Here is a 17,055-nt window from a genome sequence, read left to right on the forward strand (position 1 = left end):
AGATGGCATTTGATGAGAAGGCACTGCTTGCGGATTGGGCTTACGACTGCTACAGGAAGGATGATGTAGAGGCCGAGTGTGATGCTGCGAGGCTCGAGATATTGGTAAGGCTTGCTATTTGCTGAACTTAGGAGGACCCTTCATTGAGGCCTGAAATGAAGATGTTGGTAACAACAGAAGTACTGGCACCCGTAGATCCTTCGTATATCAGCTCTCACAATTTTTTTTTTTTTTTTTTTTTTTGTGGTGGTGCTCACTAATGATTTTCTCGTATCGTGATTGTTCTTATGCAAGTACCATTCCGCCTAAGATAATCCATTAAATAGTTCGACGTCACATTCAATTTTATATATTATAATTTAAAACTCTCATACATAATCAGATAAAATGCACCTCGGGATGTGATTTTGCAGTACAAAACCGATTTTCCAAGTTCTTTTCTCCAAGGGGTAGGGGTAAGAAATTCTGCCATCGACTCTTTAATATAAACTAATACACCAAAATCTACAGAAATGGGGTTGAAAAGAATGACGTGCCATAATTGCTCCTTCTCAACCAATCAGTTTAAATAACAATTCGTGACAATCGAAGTCACTTCTGATATATCTCTTCATCCATCGATCTCTAATCATAAGAAATTCTATAAGACCATTTCTGGGCATTGGAAGATCCAAAAAGGCTCTTAAGGAATTACAAAATCCTGAGCTATGTCCCAGAAAACCTTATAATGTTTATGGGAGGACTTGATATGCAGCAGATACCGTTTGAGATACCAACCGGAAATTTTGTTTAGATCCGCTCTTTGCAAGAAGCAGATGTGACAAGTCACAAAATGATGCAGTAATTTGAGCATTTTTCAACCATCGGTCCTTGTATGAAGCAGAGATGACAGGTTACAAAATGATGCAGTAATTTGAGCATTTATCAACCATGTTATATTATCTTTGCAACATCATCCTACGAAAATTCCATGACATGAGATCAACTGGACTTCTATCCTCAAATGCATTTACATTATGTAGTGATGTTACACCAGTTAAAGACCTTTAGTGGGCAATCTCCTTTGATCTACATGGTGTCAATGATTCAACAGTAGCATATAAATGATACGTCTAATGTATATCCTACTAGGAACTTTTGAATAGAAGTATACCACAAGAGAACAAGCCCAGATTTCTTCTCTAAGGAAAAATACATACAGTAGATGAAAAAACTTATTTCATCCAAATTGTGCAAAGAATCCTGGAGTTTCGGCTGCTTAAAGATTCAAATATATTGGAAGCCCCAAGTTTTCAAATTTTGTAGCTAGAAAATATTAAAACATTAACCAGAGCAACTGATTCCACACCACTGCTCAAACACGTCAGACAGAACAGCAATTGGTGAAGAATACTTATAGATTGCAAAATAGTAATATTTAAAACTAAGATCTGCAATTTCATCCTGCTGTCAGAGAGGAGGGCAATGGTAACACCATAAATTTGATTACCCGTTCAATATAGATATGGCCATGCAATTACACTATAAACTGGTTAACTGACTACATATTGATATGCTTAAATTAACCATAAGAGACCCATGGAGTTCCGCCACAGGTATACCAGCTTATTTAGACCCAAATCCAATGAATCATTATTTAAAGATCAAAGGGAAGAAAAAATGGGAATGCCAGGTAGGGTGACACCTGCATCAACAATGAAAATGTTGCCCGTCACATACTCTGATGAATCATGAATCAGATAACGAACAAGTGATGTCAATGCCGGATCCGATGTTCCATATGTCTGTAGTGGAACAGTCTTTTTAGCCACATCATTGAGCCATTTTCTCTGCATAAGACCTGCCGTAATCTCAGAACTAAACAGTCCAGGTGCTATAGAGTTGACCCTAATGTTATGTACTCCCAGCTCCAAGGCCATAACCTACATTGCAGAAAACCCAAGTACTTCAATCCCAGTAATAAAGCATAAGGATCTAATATAACACAAACTACAAAATTTCCATATGAAGTTTTCTGGATATTACTTTCATGAATATGATTACAAAAGTTTCCAAGAGAAAAAGATGTTTGCAGTGTTGGAGATGATTGAATCTGAAAGTAAATGCAACCAACTAGACATAAAACCAGCCAACCTCCTAGAGGTTATATTTGAATTGAAATGAGAACAAAGATATATTATGCAGGGACAAAATTAATGGATTCCCACTCACTGTCAACTGCACAGTTCACATAAGGACAGGCAGGAGCAAGGACAATGAAGGTCCCATAGCATCACCAACCATGACCTAAAGCTCAAGAGCAAAGCAATAGTTACAATTCTGTAAGCTCTTTACCATTATAACAAGATAAGCTATGGAGCATAGCTTTAAGTCAAGAAGTTGCAATGAGATGATTGAATAATCTCATGAACACTATCAACCTGATGGTAACCCTCTAAGAATTGATGCAAGGTTCTGGGCCACCAGGCAGAAGAAGATGTTCATGAAATCTAGACCAGCTGGCAAGTAGAAAGATCTATTTTAGTGGTCATACCAAAGTTATATAAACAAAAAGCGAATCCTCTAAAATTTACTAGACTTGAAAAGAGTCAAGAGAGAAGATGAAGACTGACATTTGACATCATACTGATCTCCATAGCACATATTTTAAGTTAAAGAGCCAACTGAAATGCAGCCTGAAAACATTGCAACAACACACCCCCTAGTTCTGATCAGATGTATGCATGTATGCATGCATGCAAGCATGCCACCAAAAAGCAAATTACAATTACAGGCAACATCAAGCATGAGAAGCAGGAGATCAGATTTTGGAACAAGTGCATCAAATTGTGGGGGAAAATTATGTGCACTAATTTGCAGCTATTAATATCATGTCGTTCTTCAAGTTTCCCTAACACAACTCAAAAGGTGCAGCCCTGTCTATGAATGTAAGCAGTATTGGTCTCCTGGATTATATATAGGGAATTAAAATACATTTTTTCAACGTAATGAATTGAGCTTCTGAAAATGGAAAAAATTGTCAGCATCAGGAATTTACATCCTATTGAAATATTACCTTAGTAATAGCATTTACACCTGCTTTTGATGCGGTATAGGCAATTCCTCCAGGCAGCTGTCCGCGATTAATACCACCGATAGATGAAATATTGATTACCGAACCTTTCTGTTTTGCATCACGCATTTGTCTGCATACATATTTGGATACCAGCCACAATCCAGTCAAATTAGTTGTGATAATATGATTCCATTCCTCTTCAGACCAATCTAGTGGAGAATATACACCACCTGATGCACACAAAGAGGCATAAAAAAGAGTGCAGATTAGGAATCAACTAAAGCTGACCCATCAAAGCAGACTTAAGAACATAATTATAAAGCATTGAGAACGAAACATGGTCCATGAGATAGCAGAAATGCACATAACTAGAATCAGCATGTCGTTGTTTTCTTCACTGAGTTATCAAGTTTTAGACCATCTATCTGTTGTTTGGAGTTTTTAATGCAATAGAATAGGCAAACTGTCATGCTATGCATACCCCTTAAGAAAAGAAAGGATAAAAAAATGGCTCCATATAGAGGGCATAAGACACTGAAAGCAAAAACCTACTAAAAAACCTTTATATGCATATATGGACAACCTACCAATCAATCATGCCAATAAGAAATAAAGGAAAGAAAACAAGAGGTTTCTAGAATATAATTGGAATTTAAAACTTGAAACCATCATCAGCATCAGCTCTCATGGTGAGCTGGCTTTACGTTGTGCTCCAACAGGAGAAAAATCAACAAAGAAAGAAAGAAAGAAATGTTTCTTAAATAATTAGGAAGAGTGCCGATATTAGAAAAAGTTTCTCTAATTATCCAATCAAAGTTAGTAACAAAGAGATTGATATTGTATGTTGCTCATACTGCAGATATCTTGTGCAGAATCAAAGCAACTCTCCCTGCATCACAACTCAATATATCCTGCAATTTCCTTGTTTAGTACGATAGGTCACATCAAAGTTATAAACATATACATATGATTTGGATATAATCACGTTTTTTCCCATCTTTTATCCTATCAGCACTCCTTTCATTAAGGTTCCATCAAACATCAAAATCAGATCGACAAGTTGAACGCTGGTCCAGTTATTTGATTTAATTTTTGCTCATCACATGTGTCATAATAAGCAAACTCGAGCTGAGGTGATCCATTTTCGTGGTAATTTGATAAATTTAACGCATATGCCCCAGCAGCACTCATATCTTCTTACTTCTTTCAACTTTAGCTACTAAAGCCTACAACAGCCAAGTCACCTGCTTGCAGCACTGAACTAGGAACCATCCAACAAGCCGTTTTGTAATGAAAAAATAAGAAGATGATTAAAAGATGGACAATATTTTGCTTCAACTCCTCAAGGGTTCGAGAAATGTGGTACATCTAAATTGACCTGCAAATGTCCATAGCACATGGTCACCTAATTAAACTTTGTTTAAGCAGTAGATGTTGGAAAAATGGTCGATGAGGTGAGGAACAAGAAAAGATTGGTATCTTCTAGGCATCAGATGGGTGGCTGTTATTAAGCTATTACAAGCTGACTCCTCGCAAGTTTCATCATCATCATTAAAACAAAAAAAATGGTCCAACATCAAAGGCTTCCAGTCCTGAAAAGCTTAGAGAAAGACAAAAGATGAACCAAAGCTTAAATCAAAGGCCACGCTCTTGAAGTCGGACAACAGCCAAGAAATTCCCAATCATTTACGCATCAAATATTCTCCCAAGAAGCAATTTCTACAAGCACGAATATAAAAAACCCTAATTTTCGTTCCAGCATTATTTTTTTCAAAAAGAAAATATTGATAAATCCAGACGACCTCCTGGTCCCAAATTTCACACAAACAAAAGTAAACATATAAACAATTCTGTACCAAGAGACGAGTTTTAATACTTCAAGATTACCTCTGACCCCGGCGTTATTCACCAAGGCATCGATCCGACCAAATGCCTCCCAAGCCTTCTGCACGGAGGCCTCGATAGCGGCGCTTCCGGCGCTCACATCGAGCTCGACTGCCACCGCCCGGACGGAGGAGGGCAGCCGAGCCAACGAAGCCGACGACGACCCCGACCCGCCGTTGATCTCCTCGCAGAGGGACCTCAGTCGGTCGGTCCTCCGGGCGGCCGCGACGATCCGGCAGCCGGCCTTGGCGAGATTGACACAAAAATCGCGGCCAATGCCAGAGGAGGCGCCGGTGACCATCACGACCCTACCCTCCAGGTCGCTCCACGGCGGGCGCATCGCAGGAGATCTCCCCGCCGCGACGTCCTCCATCATCGACATCACCGGCGATCCGAAGCCTCCGGTATCTCACTCTATACGGCGAGGTAGAAGGCTAAACTGAAACAGGGGATATTTATAAGACGGGAGGGTTAGGGCACCAGGGAAAGGTCCGAGTCGGAAAGGCCCAGACCTCAAACCGAGCCGCAGTTGCTTCGTAATTGCGGACGTTGAATCGACCACCAACAACAATTGTATGATGACGTGTTGTTTGTCAATTGGTTTGGAAGTGTGTAGGCCCTTCTTTTACGCCAACTGGATCCCGACACATGTTCGAGTGCTCTCCGGGCGCTCCACCAACCCACTTTGGCAGTTGACTGCGGTCACCGTACGTTCTGTGAACTTGAATCAAGACCGCGTGGACTTGAATCAAGACCGTAGTTGGAACGCATTTTATTCTTTTCTTTTCGTGTTCTTAAGAAAGCCTTTCGGGGATGTATTTACTTACGTTTCATTTAATATAATACATTTATTTTATCAAAAAACAGAAAAAAAAGGCCTTTCGACTGTCTAGTCTTAGAATAACATGGGGCTGTTGGAGTACGTTATTTTTTGAAGGGAAGACTTATCGTTGGTCGACCATGGTACAGTTTTATACCACGGCGCTTTGCGGCAGAAGTAGCTCCGCAAACGCACAGCTGTTTCGTTTAACGAGGGGAACCAAGGTCTTTAAATAATCGATCTGAAAACCCGGAGGTCATAACATTATTTTAACTACTAAAAAATTAGGTTGTACTTAATTTTTTTCTTTGTGTTGCAAACCAATGATACCGCATATCTTTCTTAGAGGGATGTTTCTTTTGTTACTATTTACTATTTTGTCTCTCTTATATTAATTTTTAAGTATAAATTTTAAAATACTTTGAAAAGTTTTATTTTAAAATTTTATTTTTTTAATTTTATTATATAAAATTTATAAATTTTGAAATTTTTTTAATTTTTTAAAATATTAAACTGTTGTATTTAGTTTAATTATTTTTCACCACTGATTTTATATTGATGATCATCGATTCATTCACTATTTTTTTTCCATCGACGAACTATACCTTTATGCCACTCTAATGATAGACAATAAGATTTCAAATCTCATGGAAATAATGTATTCCAATTCTCATAGAATAACAAGATATATTACTGTCTCATTAATTTCAGTCATGCATCTCGATAGATATTCTTTATCTTTTTTTTTTCTTCTTATCTTTCTTTATTTCTTTCTTATCTTTTTTTTTCTTCTTTTAATTTTTCTTCTATCTTTTATTCTATCCTCCTCTTCTCTCCTTTTCTTCTCTTTTTTTCTTATGCTTTTCTTTATTCTTTTTTTTTCTTCTCATTCCTTTCTCCTTCTTTTTTTTCTTTCTTTTTTTTTCTTCTTCCTCTATTTCTTCCTTCTTTTTCTTTTCCTTTTATTTTTTTTCTCTTCCTTTTTCTAAACCCATATAAGCGAGTTTCAAAGTTTCGATCTAATTTTCTCACAAAAACAGAACAAGATAGCCCAAATGCCTCCTTTTCCTACTAGGATTTAAAATTTTGGTTGACACACTTATATTGATCTCTCCATCAAAAGATAAAAAATATACAAACAATATACAGTGCATCTATTTTTACATTGTAGGGAGTGATGCATGCTTGCATGATCACCATGCTATCCATCTCAAAAATGAAGAGCTTTCACTTATTTTGAAAATGGAGAGAATTGTATTTGGATGTTAAATACAATGGTTGCCTGACATATAAAAATATAAATGGATTGGATTGAATTGGATCATCAGTGACTCTAGTCTAACTGATTCTTTGATCAGATTCTAATGTTAGTTTTAGAGCTAATTCAATAAAAAATTAGATCTATAATAAAAATTTATCCTGATAGATCATTCAAATCACATCGGATTCATATACAATCTAATTCCAATCCAAAAATTTTGAATTTGAATCGAATCCATTTTAGATCCAGATCAGATTCGGCTTGAAAACCATAATCTATTACTATCAAACCTTATAGATACCTCTTTCTCTCCATTGATCGTAACAAATGCTGTAGTTGGCTGTTCGGGCACAATAGAAAAGAACCCTAGGACCGTAGCGATGGTGTTAAAACCATAGTGCGGACGTGAGGGGGACAGATCTGGAGGAAAAAAGCCTGCACCCAAGCATATGACATGTGACAACTATCACATCGTTTTGTCGGTCGTGATCCAAAGACTTTTCCGAAAAGAGAAGGTTTGTAGATATTTTCACCCAAGAATTTTTTATGTTCCTGTTGCGGCCAACTCCCTTTCGTCTATCGTCGGTGAAGAGCACTGCAAAATCAATCTTCACAGACTGGAGTTGTGTCCAGCGGAGATCCTCCAATGCTTAAGTCAGAGAGGAGTTGGTGAACAGCTAATCAAAGATTTAGTATGACAGAGTCTCACCAAGAAATTATCCTTATCCATGCTGCTCATTTATCTCTCTTTTTATAGATGATTCTGATGTAACCATCGAGCAAGTGGTCCACTTTTTATGCCGCTAAATTATCGGATTATAATTATGGGTTAGTGGGTCGTTTATTCTCACTAATGACTGTGACACATAGTTGATAACCGTTCACAACGGTTAGGGTATGTTGAGCAGATAAACCGACTGTATGTCGGTAATACTGATAATCGGTAGAAGATCCGAATATCCATCGGTTGGTAACTCTGATATGCCGATGGTCTTCGATCGGAGGTTAATTAAGTCATCTATTGTTGATCGATAATAGCCGACTATCGATCGGTCAACCAATCGTGAGTCGGTGTAATATGTTTATTCAATCGATGTAGAGTCGGAGTCGGGAGTCGGTTGATTTGCCCCAACAGTTGCCCCCCACTCCCAAGTTCAAGATGATCCGACGTGTATATTATCACGTAGTCTGTCACGTTGGACAAAGGGAGTCGTTACGTATTGCCTCGAGCCCTGACTTGACTGCTAGTCGAGAATTCTCTGACTGTTTTGTCGTTTCGGTGGCTACCAAATCATTATTGGGCTGTCATGTCGATAGGATAATTTGATATCAGACGTTGTATCAGACGTCATTTTAGGAAGATAATTCAACGTCGGACGATATGATCCTGACTAGTAAATTTTGGCCACGTATCCGAATGTCATTGATCGAAGCTGTTCACACAGACGATGGTGAGGTGGCACGATCAGGAGTAGGTACATCGAACTATTTGATTAATGGTCGATCCGAATGTCACCATATATCGTCATCTGATGAGACTCCGATTTGATCGCTTGCATCCTGGCTGTTGAGGGATCTATATATAAGGTCACTTCGATCAAACTTTTACTTTATATTTTGTCATTGTCTTTTGTTGCAGAAGCTCTACCGAAAGGTCCCCCAGCATTAGAAGACTCCAGTCCTTTCCTTCATCTTCTTTTTTGATTTTCAGGTTAAGTCTTTGTCCTTCCTTGGGTCCATCTTCTTTTTGATTCTCTTTCATTTTCTTCTCCAATGGTTAGGGCTTCTTCTCGGGATAGTCGGTCAGAATCCGACCGATGACTCCCCATCGAGTCTGAAAGTGGAGCCTCTTCACTTTCTGAACTGAATGTTGAGCAGCTTCGAGAACAACATCGTATCTTGGAGCGTATCAACTCTTTGCGTCTGTGCCGATGGTCGAGTGAACTCTCCTCCTTCGGGTCAGGTGGCCTTCTATGTCGAAGACTTTGGAATAGTCTTCGATTTTCGATTTCGGAGTTCGTCCAAATTTTTTAGACTATTATGGTCTCTATCCCGCTCAGCTAGCACCGAACTCGGTCCGACTTATAATTAGCTTTACTTTGTTGTATCGGTTAATACCGATCGAGCCTCATCTTTCTCTTTTTTGTTTCTTTTTTGTTCTCCTTTCCCATCCAAAGCCAAGGGTTGGTGGTTTTTCAACCCAAGAAAGGGCCTCTTCTTCATTACCGATCTTCCATCGTCTATTCATGGATGAAAGAACTAGTTCTTCTTCGTCGCTTCTTCTCTTCCTTGGGGCTTCCCTTCGCGTTGGGTGACGATCGAGAAGACTTTTATCAATTGAAGGATATAGTGGTCCCACCGCAAAGAGAGCTGATGACGAACAAGCTCTCTACAATGTCGGTCTTAATTCGATCACCAATTTATGTTAGCATAGTCATTCACTTTTATTTTTTTTTTATTTTCTGAATTGTACTGACTTCCTTATTCCAATTGTAATTATGCAGCCGAGGGTGCGAGTATCGACCATCAATATTCGCCAGCATGCTACCAAAAAGAGGGCAGTGGCATCCGAAGCTGAATCCTCTCCGACCACTGAAGAAGGGTCAGGCAACTACATCTGCACCGACGAGGGAACCTGACGTACCATCACCGTCAGTTCTCGAATCGGTTCTAGCACTCTCGGCTCGACAGTGCTCCCCAATGTGCCATCTGCTGAAGAGGTGGCGGTAAGAGAAGACGGGCTACTACATTAACATCAGTAGCTCCATCAACTGAGATTTGAGTCAAGATGGAAGCCACAATCGAACCCGAACAATCAACGGCTGCGCCAGTCGCTCCCCCAGTGGGGCTCTCTCAAGCGCAGTCAAGCTCCAGCTTTCCCGTATTTTCAAACACGACTCTCTCGATCGATTGGGAGAACAGAAAGAACAAAACTGTCATCGAGATGTTCTCTTCTTTTTACCCGATGATACTCGGGGTAAGTTTTTTTTCACACTTTTTTTTTATGATCTGATCTGACGTATCTCTGTTTGCAATTGGTACATGACATATTCGATCTGGAGGTTGGCTATGAGAAGGTTGCCGACTTCCATCGTATATGGATGAATAAAGTGGTGGCCGCCAATACTGAGAAGGCAGCTGCCCTTGAGCAATTTCAGGCGACAGACAAGCAGGAGGTGAAACTTCAGGAGGAAGTCTCCCATCTGTCCGCGACCTTCAATCCTCTGGAGCCAAACTTGAGTCGGCTCGTCAAAATATCTCAGCTCTTGAATTGCAGATCAAGAGCAAGAAATATTCCATCCATCAATTTCGACGAGAAAGAGACATATGCATCTTTGAACTCGAAGCCGAACATGGACGACATCAGACCAGCCTAAAAAGGTTGGCACTGGCCGATGAGGAATCAGCTTCTGTAAGAGCTTATGCAGAGTTGGCTAGGGCGAAAGTAGAATCAGTAAGGGAGGCTTCGAACCATGCCATCGAGGACTTTAAAAATTTAGAAGAGTTCAAGGAAGAGATCTTTGAAGGCGGGTTCGCCTCCTACTACATCGGTACGAGGATGGTCGAGATGCGATCAAAAAATTATACCCAAACTTTGACTTGAGCAACATCATTCCTCCAGTATCGAAAGATGGAGCTGCTGAAGAAGATGCCGTGCCGACTCAAGATGGAACACCGACAGCACCAAAGTTGTCCAAGTCTCAGATGCTACATCGGAGCAAAGAGATGGAGACCGCGACTGATGATCGGTGCAATTTTATTTTTTTTTTGTAATCAAATACTTTATTATTGGACTTCGATCCAATTTTGTAATCTTCTCTTTTTAATGAATGAAAAGAATTTTTCTAAGTATAAACTCTCTTTTCTGTGTGTTTGTAATGTTGTAGAGTAATTATTTAACTATCAAATATCAAACGGTAAACCGAACGTTCGATAGTACTTGTAGGATCGTCCGTTAGTCGAATATACATCATACTTTGAAACATTAGGATAAACGGTAATAAGCCGAATACCCTATCTCCGATCTTCGTCAAGTTATTTGACAATCAGTGGCAAGCCAAAAATTCTTTGACCGACCGTAGTCAAGTTGATATAATTTCAATCCGATCTTGGTTGTATTGGCATAAGTATTCCGCTTATTAAGACTAAGTTGGCATAATAATCATTCGACTATGATCGCTTTTATAGTGGAAAGTCGAAATATATTTGATATCGAGACAAAGTCAGTATTGTGGCTTTTACAGTGAAAGCCAAAGTATAATTAATGTGTCGATTTTTACAGTAGAAAATTGAAATACAGTCGATAGTCAATGAATTGATCGTCCATCTATCAGTCCATTACCACTTTATAATTGACTGAAACGTGTGATTCTGAAATTCAATGCTTCATTCTAAATAATGTATACACGAACAACTTTATTGATAATACATTTTAAGTTATCTGCATTCCATGTTTGGAGAATAGTTATTCTCTCTAGAGTTTCTAGCCGATATGCGCCCAATCGAAGTATCTCATTATTTTGTAGGGTCCTTTCCAGTTTAGAGATAACTTTTTATGATCAAGAGGTCTTGAGACTTCTGCTTTCCTTAAGACTAGATCTCAGGATGGAAGACCTTCAGTTTAACTTTTGCATTATAATACTGGGCTACTCTTTGCCGATAGGCTATTATTTGAAGTTGAGTATGCTGTCGGACTTCTGAAAGTAGATCTAGATCGGCTCTCCGACATTCAAAATTGCTCAGCTCACTGTATTACTCAATCCTTATTTAAGATATTTCGATCTCAAGTGGGATCATCACTTCTGTTCCATAAGCTAAATTGAATGACAATTCTCCATTGGTATATGAGGAGTCGTTCAGTATGCCCATAAGATCGGATATAGTTCTTCTACCTAGAGGCCTTTAGCTTTATTCAGTTTGATTTTGAGTCCATACAGAATTGTTCGATTAGTTACTTCCATCTCTCTGTTAGATTGTAGATAGCCGACTGATATGAGTTTGTGTGTAATATGAAATTTCACACAGAACTCTTTAAAGTTTTGATTGTTGAATTACTGACCATTGTCAGTGATGATGGTGTGCGATAAATCGAATCTGCATATTATTGATTTCTGAATGAAGTCCTCCATTTTACACTCAGTGATTTATGCCAGAGGTTCGACTTCTATCCATTTGGTGAAGTAGTCGATGGCGACCACTATGAACTTCCTCTGACCAGATGCTGGAGAGAAAGGATCAAGTATATCAATCCTCCATTGTGCAAAGGGCTATGGTGCAACAATTGATGTTAACTGACTTACCGGTTGGTGTTATATATTTGTATATTTCTGACATGATTCACACTTTCGGATAAATTCAGCCGTATCTTTCTTCATGGTGGATCAATAATATCCTTGTCGTAGAATCTTGTAAGCTAGAGCTTTGCCCCCAAGTGATTTTCACAAATCCTTCATGAACCTCCCTGAGTGCATAATCGACATCTGTTGGTTCCAAATACTTCAGTAAAAAAAGAGAAAATGATATTTTGTATAGATGAACATTTATTAAAATGTATTGAGAGACCATCCATCTAAGTCATTTGGCTTTTGAGGGATCAGCAGGAAAAATCCCATTAGTCAAGTACTAGACAATCGGATCCATCCAGTTTGGTTCATCAGTGAGTTGTAGCACTTTTTCGATTTTATCAATACTCAACTGTTCGAGGTATTCGATGAATGTCCGACCCAGCGAGTTGAAGAAAGTAGTTGCGAGTCGTGAAAGTGCGTTGGCTCAAGCATTCTCTATTTTTGAGATATGAAAGATCTCAAAATACTTTAGTGTTGAAGTTAGATCTTTCACCTTCTGAAGATATGAAAGATTTCAAATTCATCCTTAATCTGTCCAGCAATCAATTGTGAATCGGTGAAGACCTTCAGGCTATCGATGTCAAGCTCCTTGGTAATTTTTAAGCCGGCTAAGAGTGCCTCATATTCGGCTTGATTATTCAAAGCTTTGAAATTGAATCGAAGGGCATATTCGATAATAACCCTTCAAAATTTGTAAGGATGAGACCAGCTCCACTGCCTTGTGTATTAGATGCTCTATCAATATGCAGTACCTATGCTGACATTAAGTCAGGTTTGGGAGTTGTGGCCTGCTTTATTTTGTCATTAGCTTCATCTTCAGGTTTATTATCTGGTATTGTACATTCGGTGACGAAGTCAGCTAAAACTTATGCCTTCATTGATGGACGTGGGTGATACTGTATATCAAATTCATCCGACGTATCAGGTCGGTGCAAGATTGCCTTCAATGGCTGGTCTGTCAAGACAATGATAGGGTGTGCTTGAAAGTACGGGCGAAGTCGCTATGATGATATGATTAGAGCGTAGATCATTTTTTCATCCTTTAATATCTCACTTTGGCATTGTAAAGCACCTTGCTAGTGTAGTAGATCGATCGTTGAATTCAATTTTCATCTTCTTGGATGAGTACTGAACTGACCGCTTTCGTTGAAGTTACCAAGTAGAGATACAGAGTTTCTCCCACCTTCGATTTTGTCAATAGTGATGGGGATGTAAAGTATTTTTTCAGATCTTCAAAGGACTGTCGATATTCATCCGATCATAAGAAATCTTTTGTTCACCATAGGATCTTGAAAAAGGGCAAGCATCTTTCAGCCGATCTCGAAATGAATCGGCTAGGTGCGACGATCCTTCCATTGAGTTATTATATCTCTTTCTTTGAGCTCGGATGCTTCATGTTGAAGATGGCCTTTCTCTTTTCAAAATTGACTTTGATTCCTCATTGTGACACAAAAAATCTAAGAAATTTCTCGAAAGTCACTCCAAACACACACTTAGTCGGATTCAACTTCATTTGATGTCGTCGAAGTGTGCTGAAAGCTTCCTCTAGACCCCGAACATGATCTGAGATTTGGGGGCTTTTCACCAGTATGTTGTCCACATAAACTTCTATGTTTCGTCCAATCTATGCTTTGAAGATCTTATTAACAAGCCGTTGGTAAGTGGCTCCAATATTTTTTAAATCGAAAGGCATTACTTTATAATAGTAGATGCCTTTGTCAATTACGAAGGCTGTGTGCTCCTCGTCTTTGAATGCCATCCGAATCTAGTTATATCCGACGAAGGCATCCATGAAACTCAAGAATCGGTGCCCCAAAGTTGCATCAACTAATTGTTCAATTTTTGGCAAAAAAAAACTATCTTTTGGATAAGCTTCGTTCAGATTTGTATAGTCGATGCAGATTCTCTATTTTTCATTGGCCTCTCTCACCATCACTATATTGGTGAGCCAATCGGGATAAGTAGCTTTCCTGATGAAGTCAACTGCGAGAAGCTTATCGACTTTTTCATCGATGACCTTCTGCCTTTCAAAAGTAAAAAATATTTTCTTTTATCTCACCAGCATGACCTTCGGATCAATATTGAGTCGATGAGTTATTACTTTCGAAGAAATTTTTGACATGTCTGTTGCCGATCAAGCAAAAATATCGGCATTTGCCCTTAGTAAATTTATTAATTGCTGCCGCTCTGGATTAAACAGCTGCGATCTAATTTGGACCATCTTCTTAGGATCTTCTTTTTTAATGGGATGAAAATCAGTTGTTCGTCTGGTTCATCCCTCTGTTCACTTTCTCTTTGGTCCAATTTATCAACGGACAAAGAGTCTTTAGGTTTATTATTTTGTGTGAAAATTAGGAAGCAGTATCGAACAAGTTGTTGATCTCCACGCATCTCTCCGACTCTATTCTTTGTAAAATCAGACTAACAGATGATATCTGTCGAGACTACTGCTCTCAGGACGTTAAGTCCAGGTCGTCCGAGTATAGCATTATAAGTCGAAGAAACTCGGACAATCGTAAATATCAAGAGTACAATACTCTGTTGTGGTTCAGTTTTCACAGTTAAGCGAAGAGTAATTTTTTCTTCCACAGTAATAGCATCTCCAGTGAAACCGACCAATGACGTCGAGACTCTTCTGAGTCGATCAGTCGGTAGTCGCATTCCGAAGAAAATCAAGTAAAATAAAATATCTGTTGAGTTTTCATTATCTACAAAAAATTTTTTTACATCATAATTAGCTATCATTGTTGAGACAACGACAACATCATTATGGAGAGTTTGAATTCTTCGAACATCTTCTTTCGAAAAAATAATTACATCGTCGAGTCATCGTTTCTTCACTGACTCTTCTTCGAAAGTTGCCTCCCAATTTGGTTGTTCGAAGATCATGTTGATTACTCCTACAGTTGGTCGATTGTTGATAGTCTCCTCAGTTTGTGGCTGAGGTTGCCGGTCAGCAGGAGGTTGAGTCGGTTGATCCCTTCGAAACTTTTCGAGGCAGCCTCATCGAAGTAAGGCTTCTAACTCATCCGTGAGCTGGATGCACTATTCAGTATCATGACCATGATCACGATGGAACTGACAGTACTTCTTCCTATCTTGGCTCCTCAATGGTGCTTTCATTAGTTGAGGGTGTCATAAGTATTCTGCTCATTCAATCTCCATCAGGATCGGTGCACGAGGAGCAGAGAGAGGAGTGTAGGAGTCATACCTACCATAGTTCGACTTTGAACTCTGTCTTTGAGGTGAAACTCACTTATTAACAGTCGGCCTACTTGATTCGGCTGGAGCTTTATTTTTTTTTTATTTCTTCTTCCGACCTTTTCCATCTATTTGACGTTGGTCAGAAGCAGCTTCATCTATGCGAATGTACTTGTATGTGCGCTCCAGAAGTTCAGCATAGGTCCGAAGGAGAGTTTTATCGAGAGAGTAAGTAAATCTGGATCCCCTCAGACCCCTTTTCATGACCGATATAGCCATGTCTTCGTTGACGTCCCTGACCTCAAGCGTGGCTGTATTAAAACCAGCCACAAAGTCTCTCAGTGTCTCTGTCTCACCTTGCTTGATTAAGAAGAGACTATCGGATATCCGTGGTGGCCTTCAACTTGTGCTGAAGTAGGCCATAAAAGAATTTCAAGCTGCTCGAAAGAATTAATGCTTCCCAATTGAAGTCCGAAATACCAGACTCGAGCAGCCTTCCGAAGAGTTGCCAGGAAGTCAATGCATAGAGGGCATCGGTTGTCCCCTAGATCATCATGAGAGCCTTATAGCTCTTTAAGTGGTCGATCAGATCGGTGGAGCCATCATATAACTCCATTTGCGACATCTTGAACCAAAAGAAAATCAATTCATCCAAGATGCACCGAGAGAGAGGCTGAGCAGTGTGGAAGTCATAGTCGTTGGAGAACTTCCAACTTTCCACTTGAAGTCGGACGAGCTAACGATCAATTTCTCTAAACTTGTGTTCATAGTCATCAAGTTACCATCACTGGAAAACTTCGGGGGTGAAACTCCTTGAAGAACTCGAAGAAAGAGAAGCAGTAGGCGTCTGCGGTCGTTTTCCCTTGATGCTATGAGCACGAGAAGGAGAGGGAGTACACCGCGAATGGTGGGTGGCACGGTGAGAGTGCTGAGAATGTGGTTGTCTGTCTCAATGGGAGTGTTGAGATGGCCACTTCAGAGATGAGGAGGACGAGCATCACGGAGGACGATGGCTATGCCTAGACGGCACTAACTGAACCACCAGTTGCTCCACTAGCAGCTGCTGCTGCTGGATTTGCTGTTGCTGGAAGCTTTGAACCGCCTCCGTCAAAACTTTATTTGCTGCATGAGTGCAACAATCTGTGCATCCGTGGTGATCATAGGACGCAAGAAACTGGACTCTGCCACCAGAGGTGGGGGAGGAACGTCTTCCTGGTGGGAAGACTGCCTCGCCGATCCAGTCGAGTGTGGAGCTCTAGTTCTCGGCATGGTTGACTATGGTTTGCCCCCTTCCTGACGTGCCAATCTGTTGTGGCCAACTCTCTTTCGCCTGTCATCGGTGAAGAGCATCTGCAAAATCAAGTCTTCACAGATCAGAATTTGTCGGCGGGGACCCTCTGATACTTAGGTCAAAGAGAACTTGGTGAACAGCTAATCAAAGATTTAGTGTGGTAGAATCTCAGCTAAGTAATTATCTTACCTGTGCTGC

The 17,055-nt window shown here is 39.8% G+C and overlaps 1 protein-coding gene across 1 annotated transcript; it reads right to left on the reverse strand.

The window, feature by feature from the left end:
* Positions 1-1,468: 1,468 nt before the first annotated feature.
* On the reverse strand, positions 1,469-5,375 carry LOC105061240 (uncharacterized). Its single transcript, XM_010945227.4, has 3 exons — positions 4,943-5,375; positions 3,056-3,285; positions 1,469-1,922 (listed from the first exon to the last, which is right to left on the reverse strand). Exons 1-3 carry the CDS (start codon positions 5,319-5,321, stop codon positions 1,644-1,646), a joined length of 888 nt encoding a protein of 295 aa, XP_010943529.1. The 5' UTR covers positions 5,322-5,375; the 3' UTR covers positions 1,469-1,643.
* Positions 5,376-17,055: the final 11,680 nt, after the last annotated feature.

The sequence above is a fragment of the Elaeis guineensis genome, chromosome 1 (genome assembly GCF_000442705.2).
Source record: "Elaeis guineensis isolate ETL-2024a chromosome 1, EG11, whole genome shotgun sequence".
NCBI classification, from domain to species: domain Eukaryota; kingdom Viridiplantae; phylum Streptophyta; class Magnoliopsida; order Arecales; family Arecaceae; genus Elaeis; species Elaeis guineensis.

What these genes read in the sequence shown, in the direction of transcription:
- LOC105061240 (XM_010945227.4), bottom strand. Translation starts at nt 5,321, where the DNA reads ATGTCGATGATGGAGGACGTCGCGGCGGGGAGATCTCCTGCGATGCGC. An exon ending in GAATAACGCCGGGGTCAGAG is followed by an intron (nt 3,286 to 4,942) that starts GTAATCTTGAAG and finishes TGTGTGCATCAG; the next exon opens with GTGGTGTATATTCTCCACTA. An exon ending in GTGTAAATGCTATTACTAAG is followed by an intron (nt 1,923 to 3,055) that starts GTAATATTTCAA and finishes TCTGCAATGTAG; the next exon opens with GTTATGGCCTTGGAGCTGGG.